This window comes from Megalops cyprinoides, chromosome 14, assembly GCF_013368585.1.
Source record: "Megalops cyprinoides isolate fMegCyp1 chromosome 14, fMegCyp1.pri, whole genome shotgun sequence".
Lineage (NCBI taxonomy): Eukaryota > Metazoa > Chordata > Actinopteri > Elopiformes > Megalopidae > Megalops > Megalops cyprinoides.
In genome coordinates this window covers 13,701,696-13,718,318 of record NC_050596.1, presented here as the reverse complement: position 1 = coordinate 13,718,318, position 16,623 = coordinate 13,701,696, and the positions used below count along the sequence as shown (strand labels likewise).

General features: G+C 47.7%; 1 protein-coding gene across 4 annotated transcripts in view; it reads left to right on the top strand.

Annotated features, from left to right (window-relative positions):
• Positions 1-288: 288 nt before the first annotated feature.
• itsn1 (intersectin 1 (SH3 domain protein)) overlaps positions 289-16,623 on the top strand; it is a 53,036-nt gene continuing 36,701 nt past the window's right edge. For all 4 annotated transcript variants that reach the window (XM_036544823.1, XM_036544822.1, XM_036544821.1 and 1 more), the window contains exons 1-2: positions 289-421; positions 16,197-16,260. In XM_036544823.1, the coding sequence (XP_036400716.1) occupies positions 16,233-16,260 (28 nt within the window). In that variant the 5' untranslated portion in view covers positions 289-421; positions 16,197-16,232. The remainder of the gene's footprint in view (positions 422-16,196; positions 16,261-16,623) is intronic.

The following is a 16,623-nucleotide window of genomic DNA, read 5'->3' as shown; positions in this document are numbered from 1 at the left end:
CAGTCCTCAAATGTAATGAGAAAAAATTACTCTGATCCAGGGTCAGCTAATTGGGTGTAGGCTATGAATCGGACATATGCGTTGGAATGTCGTCTGGCATTTGTCCGACAGGACGCCAATCATAACTAATGCTTAATTTTATTCGTTAAATGTTGTGACGATAGCAGTAATTTAACATTTTGGATTTCCTATTGGCTCATACTACTGTCAATCTATTAAAACATTGGGAGGGTGTGGTTACGTAGGGAGAGGGTTGCGTACTGTGGTTGCGTAGCAGTACGGCGGCTCTGAGCGAGGAAAAACGGGAGACGGTGAGAGAGAAAATACGAGCATCGGCTGGAGGAATTTTACAGTTTTTTTTTTAAATTGTTTTAGGATTATCGAACGAGGTGGTCATTTGCAATGGATCACCAACGATGAGGTGAGAATGAACGCTTTGGGGTTTTTGTATTGGGGGTGATTTCCCCATATTTTATTGAGATGTGCAGAATGGGATCTGTCTTGGGAAGCATTGCGATCACAGGGACTACTAGCTAGCGTGGGGGTCACCCTGGAAGAAAATCACTGCCACTCTACCGATCGGCACAGCGAGATGGCAACACATTTTTGTAAAAAAAAATAATACATTTACCTTTGTGGTGAAACGATGACATTGGCTAGCTTTATGTGGTGTTTTGATTGGCATGCTATTTTCTAAATAGAGAGACTGAAAAGTTGGGCATATTGCGGTTCTTTTCCACAGAAAATAATGGGCAATGTTTACGCTAGCTGCATCAATTTATGTCCCGGTTGCGTGCCGCAGTTGAGCAAGCTGGCTCGCTAGCTAGCTGCCAAGCTCTGAATGCATACTCTTTAAAGTGTATGGTTAGCTAGCAGTGGTATGATTATTTATCTTGTTAGACAGCTTAATTAGTCAGTTAGTGCTTTGCGAAATGGTTGATAGGTTCGTTGCTTTTTGGGACGGTGAGTGTGCAAATTTGTGCATCTCACATGTTTGATAACCACCTTTCCAGCCACCCAACCATCTTCATAGGCATGACCATAAGGTTTGTATTTTAATATCCTTGGGTGGTGTGCCTTGTGAGACTATGCTACGCAGCTAGATAACTACCGCATACAGTGAGCAGATAATACATTTTCTACTGGCGTTAGCTAGCGTTAGTTAGCTTAGCTAGCTGACTAGCTTCTCTCTCTGAAATCTAGCCACCTAGCTAGAAACGGATGCCTCTGTCTATCCCATGCCATAGTCTATTGCTATAACATTAACCAAGTAGCACTCTAAATCAACAAAATTATTGTTGAACACATTTTAAATGACAGTACATGTGTAACATTATACTGTAGTTGGTATAACTAATTAGATAACTACCTAAACTATGTCATTGTGGGTGTCGCTGCAGTGTGTGGCTAGTATGATTTGACTGTCTGATGCTAACGTTAGCTGCAAGGATAGCTACTTCAGGGTCTCAGACGGGTCGCTGGAATCGTGTGACCTTACACAGCGAAATGTCTCTGCTCACAACGTCCTAGACTAGAGTGAAATAACTAATTTAGGTAACGTCAGAGAGTGGATGACAACACAGTTGTTGCTATGTTGAGTCGTGTTTTGAAAACAAGTGATTACACTCGTAATGGTAGCTTTACCTTTTAAATGAAAAGAATTCTCAGAGAGACAGGTGCTTTACACACATGGCAAAACACAAACCAGTGGAACGGTAATTTTACTAAACGTGTTCCGTCATTTGTATCGTTTGTTATGATTGCAAATAATGCCCTTCATCAATGGCATGTAAAGGTGCTTCGGGCTGAGCCGAGACTCCACTCAGTTATATGGCCAACTCCCAGTTCAGATTCAGTCAAGACATAGTTTCCACATTGCCTACCCTATAACATCTATGGAATTGAGCAAGCTGGCAGATGGAAAAAAAAACTTATTTTTAATAATCGCAACCAGACCATTATGAGGCTATAAGCCTGGCGAAGCATCTGGCACAAACGCTGATATAGGAAAAAAGTTGAAGAAACGGTCCCCCCTCGTGTTAGCAATCACGGCAGGGCACGGAAAAAGCGATGATGCAAATCTTGTGGTTGCACAGTACGTTTGGCCAGCTGTGTAATCGTCATGGCTCAGAGTCCCGGGCAATAAAGACAATCATGTTGCAGCTTTTTTTAGAGGGCAGAGTGCTCATTGCAACTGCAGCGCTACTCAAGATAATGTGCAGGTTAGTGTTTCTCCGAGATAAACCTTCCAGAGCAGTATCGGCTTCTATATTTAGCGCCTGAGAAAGGCTGTTTTCAGTTATATGAATTTAGGAGGAGAAGTTTTTGGGATATTGTTGATACCGCACACGAGAGTCTGCTTCTGCCACTCTTTCAGCTGCCCAGTCGTAGCTTGGGAGCTGCAGTTCAAACAGTACGGTGTCAGGATCGATTCCCAAGCAAGGCTCTGCTGTTGTGCCCTTTAGTAAGATACTTAACATGAGTTGCTTCCATTACGATCCAGCTGTCGAAATTGATTATATCATACTCTGCAGGTCCCTTGCATAAGGGTATCAGCTAAGCAACGAGGTAATGCTGTAATAATCTCTCTCCATTTCTGTCACTGCAAAACCTTCTGCTTCACAGGAATCTTTGGGCCACTACTGTAAACTACTGTAGACGCTACTGGTTTTAAATAGGCTTACCTGTATTTCTATAGGATGCATCCCTACTCCATTTCTGTACAACACAACCCCAAGAAAATGATGTAGAAAAGGACCACAGCCTCACTTAGGTTTTCATGGTGTCCCTGAGGTTGTTGAGGTTGAAAAAGCAGATGTGGTCCAGTTTCATTGGTACTGTTTCACACCTCCGCGTTCTACTTGAGAGGGAGTGTGAGGGATCAGAAGGAACCGAAAATATAATTATGGGATAGCAGTATAATATAATAACAAAATACTATGGGGTTAAAATGAGTTTAACCATTCGAGAAGATCATGTCTGTCATGATCACTGCATTTTCCTTTTTTCCATTTACCTACAGCAAGTCCAAAGATAGGAGAATAAGAGATTGTGCGTACAGTGTAGCAGAGGCATTCTTGACACTTATTGTCCATGGGTAATTTACTTTATAGAAAATATTTGTACAAATATTACATTAACATACATCTTAGTGTTAAATCCTGTTACATTTTGCCTCATCACAGTGCTGCTCCCATCTCTCTGCATTGTTCCCCTTGGAGTGGCTCCTTTGGTGACGCTGGAGCTGGTATCACTTGCACACATCTGAGATGCACAGCTAGCCAGTTAGCAGTATTACCCATCACCAGTGGCAAAAGTCCAGCTTCCTTTTCACTGCAGGATTCTGAGTTCAGTGCCTTACTTGAGGGGTCATCAGCAGTGCCCCGTGACGACAGCTCAGGTCCAGAGTGGTGATGGTGGGACATTGACTGGATAGAGTTGACAAATGCAGAAGCATTCATGTAGCCAGTTGGATCTAGTTCATAGATAGTCAGACTATGTTAAGTCATGTCGTCGTAAGAGCAGTGGCGGTGCAGAGTGTAGTTATACAAGATCATTACCAGAAGGTTCTGGGTGCGAGTCCCGTGTGAGGTGCTGTCAGGTTTGTACCTTACCCAAACTGCTTCAGTAAATATGCAGCTGGATGAATGGGATAATTTATAGACAGTGCACACTATGGCGGCCTAAGTCTTCATGGATAATGGTATGTGCTAGGCAAAGAGATAAGGAGGTTGCTAATGTAGCCTATCCATCTCTTTCTTCTGTCTGCCAATCCTGTACTACTCGTACACCCAACCAGATACAGAGGACCCACCCACCCCTCCTTGACTGTCTACTGATCCTCTCTGCTCTCTAGCTTCACCCTGATTTGGTGGACTGGGGACCACCCAATTGCGGAACGGGGGGGTAATACGGGTCCCTTTGTCCCCTCATCCCCCTCATTGTCCTTCTCCCCTGGCCTGTCCCCCCGTCAAATCCCCGCCACACAGGAGCCAGACAGTGGCTGGGCTTTGTGGCCGCTTTTGTGCAGGGGAATTAAACCCAGTGGCGGGGGGCGCAGCTGAAGCCATACAGCTCACGTCACTGGAGGTCAGAGAAAGCTTCGGCCCAAAAAAAAAAAAAAGACTGCAGAAAAGGAGCGAGTAAACAGTGAGCTGTGAGCTATGCCATCGTTCAGTCTGGCATCTCTCTCCAGGCCTGGGTACTGTCAGAGACGGCAGCCTTTTCACACTGCTGCGTGACGCTGTGCTGCGGTATTATCACGGAAATAAGTTTGTTTATGCGCCAGTATGACCGTGAGAGGACGGCTTTGGTGTGTTCCTGCCAGAGTTTTGAAGGAAGTCACAAAGTGTCGGTCCAGCGCTGCCCCTGTGGATGCCTGCACTCTGCAGGTGGAAGGGCAGGGGTCATGCAGTTATGTGGTCTGTGGAACCACAGTGCACCACAGTATGATCCACTTGGACTTCGGCACTTCCGAGCTCCCCAGCCCAGGTTGAAGAGGAGCCATGTGAGCTGGTGGTGGGGTCTTCCCTTCCCTTTCTTATTTCCTGTGACATTGGTGTAAACTGGTGGTTTTTTTACTGTTTTACTGGGTTTTTTTTTTGTCTAATTTGGGCAGCAGTGTAATGTAGCGTTAAGCAGCGGGCCTTAGTTGTGACTGACGTAAGTATCTTCGCGAAGCAACGGTAATGTAATGCAATTTTGTTTATCGACACTGGCTGGGGCTGTCACCTGGGGAACGGCTCGGTCATTCTCTTTGTGCTTTTTGCATAATTATCGTGAACAGCGCAAAACAGTTTGGTCTTTGTATGGTTTCCCGCCCACGTTCACTGTCAGTAGCCATAGCAGCCTGGCCACGGTTCAACTGTCCGGTCCGGAGAGCAATACCTCTTTGTGCGCCCCACAGCATTAATTCCTGGACAGCCAGCGGAGAGGGCTGCGTGCCCTGGTGTTCCTTACATGTCTGTCTGTGCTTGGTATGTTGCTCTGGAGAAGATCGATGCCAGGTTGCTGTAGCACAGAAGGCTCTCTGGGGTCTGCCATTTTTCTGCTTTTCAAGGGTTTGAGATCATGTAGGGAAAAAAAATCATGCAGAACCTTAGCTCCTCCTGCTTTGGAATTTCACAGCTGCTGGTTGACAGAATGGCATCGACTCCTTCTCTGAGGGCGAGGGGAATGTTCAGCTGAGGCAGAGGAATGCGCAGAAAGAGGGGTAAATGAGACTTTGGGAAGTGAAAGAGGACTCTTGGGGGTGACCGCTGCTTTCACGCGGGGCCATTTGGACGTCACCAGGCCCTGAAACGTGGCGTCAGTCCAGCATGCGAGAGAAGACAAGTGACCCAGACGGATGAGCCTTTTAAACCCAGTCACTCGGCGGAAACACTTCACACAGCAAAATCCAGAAGAGAATGAGCTTCTTCCGGACAAGATGTCAGCTCCGGTCATTTATGGATCCACATCTATTCCTTAAGGGAGCTATTCATTTTCTGAAGCGTTGCGTCGGAGCTGCGTCTGGATATTACAAGGAGGCCACACTGAAGTGATTACAGTTCTCCGGTTTCTCTGGGGGCACAGCCACGGCACAGCGACCCACCGAGGACGTGAACCCGTGACCCCCTTCTGTCCTGACCACAGCAGCTCCATGCAGGCTGGCCTTGAAGTGCAGAGCATTTCTTTTTTTCTTGTTTTGTTTGTAAAGAGGAAGCCAGAGTTGTGCTTGGCGGGCGAGCTGTCGCCTCCACGACCCTGGAGCGGAGATTATGGCCACCGGTGTTTGTGTGTCTACAAGGATCCCAGATCCAGGGCAGGATTTGGGCTGGGGCTGAGCCACCAGGCCACTCCCAGAATGCAACAGCGATGTGGCTTTAAGCCTCGCCTCTTCATGTGTACATGTGTACAGATGTCCTGCAGATCTCTGTAGGGGTGGTTTACAATAAAAGTTAGGCAGTACAGGGACATTTGATCTCCCACACTCCCCCCTTTTACTTTTCACATAACAGCCCCTATATAGCTCACACATTGAGTTCAAATCTCAGAACTCAGCATTTAAGGTAATGTATGTCTTGACTCTTGAGAATGTGTTGAATCATCATAGCACACGATATGAAGCTGTGCTTTAAGATTGTTAGATAAAGCTTGTTTGGGCTAAAATTTAGGGGCTAATGTCATGTTTCCACAATGAGCCATTGCTGCACTCTAACCGAATAGTTTTACATGTAAAATTCCACCTTAATTATCACCGCAGGAGAAACGGAATATCTTGTTACAAGGCCTTCAGACTTTGAATTGGAATGTTCTTTCCTTTCAGGCAGATGGCTAGCCCTGGCAGGGGTTGGGAGCAGAGCTCTTCACCTGAAGTTCAGCTCCCCGGTGTTAAAAGTAGAAGGAGTAGGCAGCATGAGGGTAGCTTATTTGTCCGTCTCTGCCTTTTGGCCGTTGCTGCACAGTACCGGGCTGTGCAGTCAGCTGTTGTGGGGCTTAATTTAATGCTTCAGTACGTGTCCCTTTGTGTGAAAGCTGACTTTCTGTGCGAATTCCCAAAGTGCCGGCTACCCTTAAAAATACTTCAGGTACTAGCGCATAGAAAAGGTCACAGTGACCTGTTACGAAGGAGAGAGTTAGACCTCCGTCTCCCCCTCTTCAAACTCTCCAAAAAAAGAACAGGAAGGAAGGGCTCTTCGCCAGCGGTTTCCGGCTTGGCCCTATCAGCAGATATGAGTCATGTGGTGATATATGATGTCCTGTCGGGCCTGCTGCAGAAGGGGCTGACGGGAATGCCCGCTGGTCTGCTATTGGCTGCATCTGCTCTGACAGCCTGCGCGGTGCGGCGGAGAGGCGCTGCGTCCTCCTCAGTGAAAACCGGTGCTTTAAATGTGGGGTCTGACTGCAGTGCTGAGGATGGGAGATGGTGCTCTGCCTGCGCTCTGTGTGAAAGCCAGTGGATTCAGGGAGTTCGGAGTCTTCAGCTGCACTGCTGAGGTGGTTACTGCAGAGTCACCCCTCCATGCCTGAGCTCATGTCCTGTGCACATTCAGAGAGAAGCTGTGCTGCGCTGCACACTGAGGGGTGCGAGGATGGGGACCAGTCAGCACACACGCACACGCACGCACACACACACACTCTCCCACACTGTACACACACACTCTCCCACACTGTACACACACACACTCTCCCACACTGTACACACACACACTCTCCCACACCGTGCACACACACACACACACACGCGCGCATGCACGCACACACACACACACACACTCTCCCACACTGTACACACACACTCTCCCACACTGTACACACACACACTCTCCCACACTGTACACACACACACACACTCTCCTACACTGTACACACACACACACACTCTCCTACACTGTACACACACACACTCTCCCACACCGTGCACACACACACATACACACACTCTCCTACACTGTACACACACACGTGCCTGTATTCTTGCTCATCCACTCCGAGGTGTAAGTCTCCCTGTGTATCCATGTGACGTGCCTCTCTCTGTGTGTCCGTGAGGCGGGCCTCTCTCTCTCTGTCTTGTGTGGTCTGCCTGTGTCGAGCAGAGGGGCGCAGCTGCAGACTGCAGTGTCGGAGCGTGCGGTTCGGCGCAGCCTTCGTGAGCGCTCCCCCCTGAACCGTCTCGCCCGCCCGCTTTCGAGGAATCCGCCCTGGCACCCGCCAGCTCTGCCTGGCCGCCGCTCTAATTCAGCGGGATGTATTTTTGCTTCCCGTTCTTTGGTGTTGTGTTGCTGTGCTGTTCCTTTAGGGCAGGGGTGTCCGAACCTCTCCTGGAGGGCCACTTGTCCTGCATGTTTTAGATCTCTCCCTGCTCCAACACAGCTGATTCTAATGATCAATTCGTTAGGAACTCCTGAAGCTACTGAATAACAAACTGATCATTTGAATCAGCTGTGTTGGAGCAGGGAGCGATCTAAAACATGCAGGACAAGGGGTCCTCCAGGAGAGGTTTGGACACCCCTGCTTTAGGGGGAACTGGGTGCCCGATTGTGGTTTCTGTTGTGGTGTGTGGAAAAGATGAAATCACCGGAAGGACATTACATGACGTCATTGTCATTTAGCAGATGCTCTTATCCAAAGCAACTTACAGTTGTTACCCATTCTTACAGATGGATAGTTACTGAGGCAATTGTGGGTTAAGTACCTTTACCAAGGGTACAACATCAATGCCCTAGCGGGCAATCGAACCAGCAACCTTTTGGTTACGAGCCCTGTTCCTTGGCGATGGCGCAGTTTGTGTGTTTTAGGGTGAGGTCTGTGTACGGTAACAGGAACAACATTACTGTTAAAAACAAACGATCCTATAAAAATGGGCCTGGTGTGGTTATCCCATCACCCATGTCTGACACAGCGGGGAGAGAGACTTTTAAAAGGAAATAAAGAGCAGGATTATTCACATACCCGCATTATGCAAACATGGTCAGACCACCTGAAGAAAATAGAGAAAAAAGAGCACTGAACATGGTTTAGGAATGATCAAAGAACATGTTCAACATGACTGAGATCAATAAATGTGCTGTGATAACAGCTAGCATCTTCTGTTGTTTGCCTTTCTCACCTTCCATATCGCTTGTCAACAGACAGCAAATTCTTTAAATCCCTCTCAGCTCGGCCTTGCTCTGACCCTCATACACCTTTTTTCAGACATGTTTTTGCCTTTTTTTTGTCTGTGTTTTGATTCCCTTTTCCCCCTTTGTGCGGCCTTATTTTGCAATCGGCAGTTGTGTACAGTCGTGGGCCCGTCTCACCATGACAACCTCAGCACTTGCACAGGAGCACCGAGGCGAGACGAATGTAATCTCCCGATACGCTTGGATGCAGCTGATGGCTATTTTCTCGCACTGCAAGGCGCGCAGCACAGTGGACACGGGTCGAAGGGTAGGCGCTAGTCCGCTAATGTCGTCCGAACGGCGTGCAGACACCTGACGAATCACGGGATGCCTGAGAGTGGTGGGGCAAACAGCCCCTGTCCTTGGTGGAACGAAGCCGATTTGTTCTGCTGCTGTGGGCTCCTGGTCACCGGCTGGGATCGAACCCTCTAAGACTGAAGGTAAAAGAAGAGCTAGGCCATGTGTTCACAAATGGGCCCTGTGATTTTGTTGGCCTGCTTGTGTGTCTTGACTGTTCCAGTCTACATAACCATCCTTATTTCCATTTAAGACGGTTGTTGCGGAGGTGAAAGAGTATAGGTTTTGTGAGTGCTGCTTTGCCCTGGTGGTGATGCAGTCAAAAACCTTAGTTTACATTATTGTCATTTAGCAAATGCTATTTTCCAAAGTGATTTACACAGGACATAATTTTATCCATTTATACAGCTGGATATTTACTGAGGGAAGTGTGGCTCATGTACCTTTCCCAAGGGTGCGACAGCAGTACACCAGCAGTGAATTTAACCAGCAACCTTTCGGTGTTGAGCGCTGCTCCTTACCCACAACACCACTCTGCTGCCACACTGCAAAATAAAGTGTCTGTGGTACAGGAACGCTGAGCAGGTAGGGGGGTACGAGCAGCAGGCCGCTTTTTGACCCCCCTCCGGAGCCCGGGAAGGTGGGATCGCCTCACTGGGGAGTTGCCATGGCGAAATGCTAATTAGCCTCAGGGCTCCGGCGAGAGGGCCGCGGAATGCCAAGTGCACCCGGGAAAAGGAACCGTGGCGGGAGAGAAAACTCCCGCCACGAACGGTGGCGATTGTGACAGAATGCTGGGGCTCTGAGTCACCGCGACAACAGGAGCGAAGCGGTCGGGTGAGTCAGGTCGGGAGGAATGCGTCGGACGAGTCGACGCTCGTATCTGGACCGGAGTACGAGCCGGCGCTCTCGCCCAGCAGCAGGCGTCCGCGTCACTGCACCCGGTCTCCCATGTGCCAGGCTTGGGGGTGTGTTTGCTGATCTTGCTGTCAGATTCCAAGGTTGGCCTGTTACTGTGTCTGTAACATTATGTATTACATTCAGCTTTGTCTGGAAGCGACAACGCATTTAATTAGATTTCTGTAAACTGTGAAAGCGTCACAGAAAAAAAGGCACTCCGAAACAAATGGGGACCATACACAACAAACAGGGCGTACAGATACAATAACACAATGGAGTTTTCAAATTTGCATACAGACATTACATTACATCATTAGCATTTAGCAGGCGCTGTTATCCAGAGCGACTTACATCAGGTTACAGTTTTTTTCACATGGGCCCCAGCGTTTCACTGCCTCATACAGGCTAATAAAATCAGAAAAAAAACAAAACGGTTTCCACTCAAAATGAGTGCTGTTCAGACTGTCATCTGTAATTGCGCTCATTAGGATTCGCAGTGGCCGTTGAGGCTGATCAGCCAGGGAAGGCCTGTGAAGGTCACAGAGCTTTGGCTTGTTCTGTCTGTCCTAGAGCGCCATGACAGTGATTGGCCCATTTCCTCCTCAGCATTATGTCATAAACACGAATGTGACATGGCAGTTTCACTTGGCTGGTGGCAGCTCTCACCCCGTGAATGGTCACAGCCGACGAGAGGACGTTTCTGTCCATCTGCTCTGTCCATTGAGTTTGACGTTGAATGTGCTGCATAACATTGACCTGATGTGTTAATCCATGTTGTATATGGTGCTGATGTCAGTTTACCTGTGGAGGGAGATGGGTACCACAGCTCAGCACCAGCCGAAAGCTGTGTGAACTACACCACCCAGAATCCCACAGTGCTCGTGAAACAGACTTGCCTAATCAGTGTCACTGTGGCATTATAGCGTCATTGCTGAAGTCATTACAGACACATTGTGAAGAGATCTTCAGATTTTTTGGCTGCTTGGATAAATCGATCACAGTGGATGTGGCTCAAGTGCAAAGCAAACAGCAATAAATAAAAATAAATAATGCTTAAAGGCAGCAAATCATGAAGCAGTTTTATTCATATGTTCATTGGCATGCCAGCAAATCCTTTGCACTGCATGCAGATGAGACATGATTCAGAGGCAATGCTGTGGGCCGTTTGCTGCAGATTAACGTCATCATGACGTTGCCCACTGCTGGCTATCTAATGGAGCTGTGAGACATGTACTCAGTCCACAGTCAGGCACACAATATCTCCGCTACTTTATTCATGCTTTTAGCAGGCAGCCCTATCTAGGATGACATGCACAGCCTATAGCTGTGCCTCTGTGTATTAATACAGCTGGAAATGATCTGAGGCAATGCTGTTTTGGCTTTCCTCAACCATTTAACAGCAATGCCCCGGGTAGGATTTGAACCGGCAGCAGTGTGGCTTCATGGCTTGTTCCATACCTGCTAAACTGCTCTGCCATCTGAATGGAGCACTACAGCCAGGTGAAAAGCCTACTGAAACGTCATTGTACTGCCTCTCGATTCAGATGGGAATCACTCGTGTTTGGAGGCAACCCCCCGTCGTGCAACGCGCCTGCCTCCGCTCCCATCTCAGCGTCTGCTGGCACGCCTGAGCGCAGAGGCCGTCAGGCCCCCGCTTCGGGGAGGGCTCCTTCGGCTGCTCGGCCCGGAAGCAGGGTCTGGAAGTGATTAGGGCGGGCCCGGCCCGGGCGCCGTGGGAGTGTCTGCAGGTTTCGAAGGTTCCTGGTCCGGCCCTAAAGTCAAAACAGTCAGCTGAGATTCATCTGGCCCCAGATCAGCCAGGAACGGCCTGTGTCACAGCGGCTGCCCTGTCTCTCCCGCCCTGAGTTTATTTGTGCTGATGTCATAATAGGGTTACGCCCATTGAGTCATTTCCTTTTTTCGTATATGTCACAATTCTGTGAGCTCATTGCGAAACGGACCGTACAGAAAGCACCTGTAACCCTCAGAGGTTCTGCAGTGGCCTGGTTCCAGCCTGCATACCAGAAACAGTGTCTAGCCTTCTTTTTCTCCATAACACTATTTTTTTTTATTGAATTACAGTGATGAACTCATACTGTTGTGTAAGAAATGGGAAAAGTAACTAGCTTCAGTTTGTCGCCCAGTTATAGATGTAGGGCCTTTTGAATGGTGTGTGGATTTGAATCCAGGCCCTAGTGTCTATGATTCTGTGTTCTGTGTTATGTGCTGTCTGTCTTCCTCTTTCTCTCTCACACACACTCGCCCATTTGTTCACACTCTTGCTTTTCTCTCTCACATTCTCTCTTACTTTCTGTCTTACGTTGCTGTTTTAGACAGCTGGGTGTTTTTGTGAACATTACTGTAAGCGTCCACCACCCTCCCCAGTACCAGCAGCCCACACCTCTGTCTGTCAATGGGACGGGCCGCTTTCCCACAGGGGAGGGACCCGCTAGGCATGATGGGATACCGTAACTCCTCCCATGGAGATCAGGGTGCAGCAGGGCCGAGGGCGGGGTGGAGTTCACACACGCTCCTTTCACCGTGTGAATACTCACAGCCTTGTTCTCGGAGCACCAGCTGTTGAAACTCCTCTCGGAATACAGGGCCGCAGTTTGGAGCCTGTTCATCCGCTTGCCGCTTTGAGGCCAGAGTGGAATATGTGCTTCCCCGTCTGCTCGTTTCGACAGAGGTGGCGTGGAAACTGTGTCTGCATTTAACACGCGCCAAAATCTCCTCATCTCTGAGAGAGAGAGAGAGAGAGAGAGAGAGAGAGAGAGAGAGAGAGAGAGAGAGAGAGAGAGAGAGAGAGAGAGAGAGAGAGAGAGAGAGAGAGAGAGAGAGAGAGAGAGAGAGAGAGAGAGAGAGAGAGGGAGGAGTGGAGGGTGGGTGGGTTTTGCAGTCCGGGTTCCCCCTCTGTAGTGCAGTGTTAGCAAATACTGTCTGTGAGGTCCAGGAAATGCACTCTGTCGTAAAATTTTTATCATTTTCAGGCCAGAGTCACAGGGCTGTGTGTAGCATTACATTGCATCCCATTATTGTCACTTACATACGTTACAGTTTTTACATGTTATCCATCAATACAGCTGGATATTTACTGAGACAACTGTGGATTAATCACCTTGCCCAAGGGTACAGCAGCAGTGCCCCGGTGGGGATTGAACCAGCAACCTTTTAGTTACATCCCTGCTTCTTACCACTCTGCTTCACTGCTGCGGCAGGGGGATAAAGGTGTGTGCATGCGGGTGTGTGTGCGTGTGCGTGCGTGTGTGTGTGTGTGTGTTTCAGCCAGTTTGAGTGTGCTGTTCACATGTGGAGGAAGCGTCATACCTGCAGGAAACGATATCGTTACAGCAGTCACGTTGACACCTGAAATTCTCCAAGCCTTTCTCTAACGAAAGCCGTAGGGTGTGATCTCGCTGCGTAGAAATGAGCGGGTATCACACGTACGCAACAGAGCACAGCAGAGCAGGGCTGCCTGTGATCTGCGCACTGCCACAGGGTGATCAGGGACTCAGGGACACAGCAGGACTCAAACCTGCCCCAACTGGTTCAGTCGCGGGGTTTAATCTCCAACAGAATCAGAATTTAAAAACGGCATCCAGTGCCTCTCTGCTCGGCGACCAGCATTAGAAGAAATGGAACATGGGTAATGGCCATGGATAAGAGAGTTGGTCTTGTAACCGGAAGGTTGCGGAATTGAATCCGTGGGTTGAGACACTGGCGTTCTGTCCTTGATCTGAACCTGTAAAGCGAGTAAGTCTAAGGACATCATCTATGAGCCCGCATGATATGAGTCATTTGCAGTCGTATCTGATTTTGTTACAGTTAAGAGGCAAACAAGAAGTTGCTGGTTCTCTGTGTGTGTTGATTTGACTGCAGCAGCTCTCTTATAGTGGGTGAGGGAAATGTCAAGGGGAAGGACAGCTGATTTAGGGCAGAAGTGAAGCATAGAAGTTAGGACAAGAGGTGCAAATATTATATACTTTCTGGCCAATATAATGACAGCTTCATGCTGTGTAAGGGTACCATATTTAAAAAACGGTTAGTGGGCTACATATGCTGTTGGGTGAAGGAGGGAACGAGTTTGCTCTGATCCCTGTGGTTTTGGGTTACTGTGCAATACAGCTTGGAAACATCTGGTGTGAGGTTGTGCGCTGGGATCACGTGCGCACGTATGTGTGCGTGTCAGAGTTCGTGCAGGGACGCGGTACTCCCCGAAACGCGAGCCTCATCTGAGACTTACTCAAACGTCTGGCCATTTCCGCATGGAGCTCCCACTTTCTTCACCCTGTGGGCATCTCCCTCCCTCATGAAAGTGCTTTTGAAGTGCGCGCATACACACACACACGGGCACTGCATATGTGCACACACATTTACATTTACATTCATTAATTTGGCAGATCCTTTTATCCAAAGTGGCTTACAAATGAGGCAGAGTACAACACAAGCAAAAGCCAAACAAGGAGTCACAATATTAGAAACGCTGCATGACCAGCTTTCAATAGTTGGCCAGACAAGGTACAAGCATGGAGCTCCTGCTTTCCTACCAAGTGGGCATTTCCCTCCCTCATGAAAGTGCCATTGAAATGCGCGCACACACACACACACACACACACACGCACACACAGGCGCGCATATTAACATACACAAACACTCATGCTAATGCTTCAGAAAGGGAGATGGCATTAAATGATGGTATTAAAGTGAGATTATTAGACAAAGCCAGGCTACACTGTGAGCATGTTCCTGTCATGGAAGCATGAACACAGGCAGATTTCAGAGGTCCAGCGGGCTTAGTCATGTGATGAGCCGTGAGCCAGGGCCCAGAAGCGAGAGGTCCTTTTTGCAGAGCGAGAAAGCTGGAGGTGTCTGGCTGTGATGCCTGCATCTGGCAGCAAATCCTCGTAATGATTAATAACCTGAAGGTCACGGGGTCAATCCAGAGGTCGGCTGTTGTGTGTGTCCCTATAGAAGTGAATGAAAACACTGCTGTCCTAAGAAATCTAAATTACACAGCATTCAAAGTAAACCGATGGTGCTCCCATTTAAAAATGTGGAGGTTCAAATTCAGGCTATTTTTCATGTGATTGATTAATGTAGGTTAAAAAAAATTCTATTTAGTTGTTTTAGATTAGACTTTTAGACTATTTGGGTTTTATTAAACATAGATGTAAAATTTAAAACCCCTAAAAGGGAGATGGCGTTTAATAAAGAAAGATTTCATGGTTGCGGTCGGATACAGCAGTGGGTAGTTTTGGAACTGACTGGTCGGGCCAGCCTGCATTTTCTTTAAATCTTTCCAGCTGCAGACTGAAAGTGGGCCAGGCTGTTTCTTCCACGCTATCTCACTGTATTTACTGTTCTCTGCGGTCCGTTTCTGTTTGCTGTGCTCAAATACCCACAACACAGAATGACAGAATACTCTCAATAAAAGGGGGTGCGGCCGGTCCTGTCCCTGTGCAGAAATTCAGTCTTCTTAAGTACTGAAGGCCATAAACCTGGGTTGCTTCAGTAAATATCAGACTGGATTGAGTAACCCGTCTGGGCAAATGGATAGTATTTCACTGTGAGCTCTGTACACTGTTCTGCCAAATTTATCTGCCAAGCAAATTATTATTGTTATTATTATTATTATTAATAGTAGTAGTAGTAATAGTAATGAATAATAATATTAATAGCAATAATAATAAGAAGAAAAGGAATTTACAATTAATTTCATTATTATTGTTTCAGATGTAATTGCCTTTGGTGGAAGTGTCCTAGCTAATGTTTCACTAAGTGTTCAGATTCTGAGACTGGTGCCCATTTCAGATTGAGTTTAAGCATCTGGGCGTATCTGCCTACCAACCGGTGCCGCTTTCATGTGTCTCATTGTTTCCAGCTCTGTCACTCACACGGATTTCTTCTCCTTTTTGTCATTGTGTCATTTCTCTTCCCTCTCCATCCGCCTCATGGCGTGTCTGTCGCTTGGCACGGCTGCTTTGTAATGCAGTCGGTGAAGAGCTGTGTGACACATCCTTTGTTATGTGTGCTGCCTAATTACATATTGAGAGGCAGCATGTTCTTGTAGAGGACTATATTTCATGTTTAACATGTATGATCTTCAATATTCTTGAATAATAAATGTGTAAAAGTGTTGGAATGTGTTGTAATTGCTCCAGACTTGCTACTTGTTTGTCGTGATTCTTTCCATTTTAAGTGGATCTTGCAATGTGTAATGAAGTTTATTCACTGAGTATTCCACTGACACAGCTGGGTTCGAGAGCGCCACCTGTCTGCCACAAACGGAAGTGAAAATGAATGAGAGGTGAAGCTGTGAGAAACAGAGAATCACTGTCCCCCTTTGTGTCGTTTCAGGAGTGTGCCATTGTGTTCCAGCTGACGGACTGAATCATGGCTCAGTTTCCAACACCTTTCGGAGGTGAGTGCGATGCTGTAGCACAGCTGATATTCTGTCTTCCTCATCAGTGTGCAGTTTTAATGCCTCACAGGAGATTCGCCAGGACAGTCTGTTACCTGGAGTCTGACTGTAGGGTTTAAACCAGACACCAGCAGTGTTCACCAGGCAGCGGGATATGGGTTCTAACATCAAACTAAAACTGTTCACTCGTGAGTCCCGTTAATGAATTGGTTTGTCACTTCTCTTTAGCAAGTGGGTGGTAGTTAAATGAGGGTAATTTCACATCAGTGCTACGCAGAGCAGTCTCACTGCAGCCTGAAGGTTACAGCCTTACTGTCCAAAGGTTGCAGCTTCTCTACCTTAATTTCTGTATTTGGTGTGGTG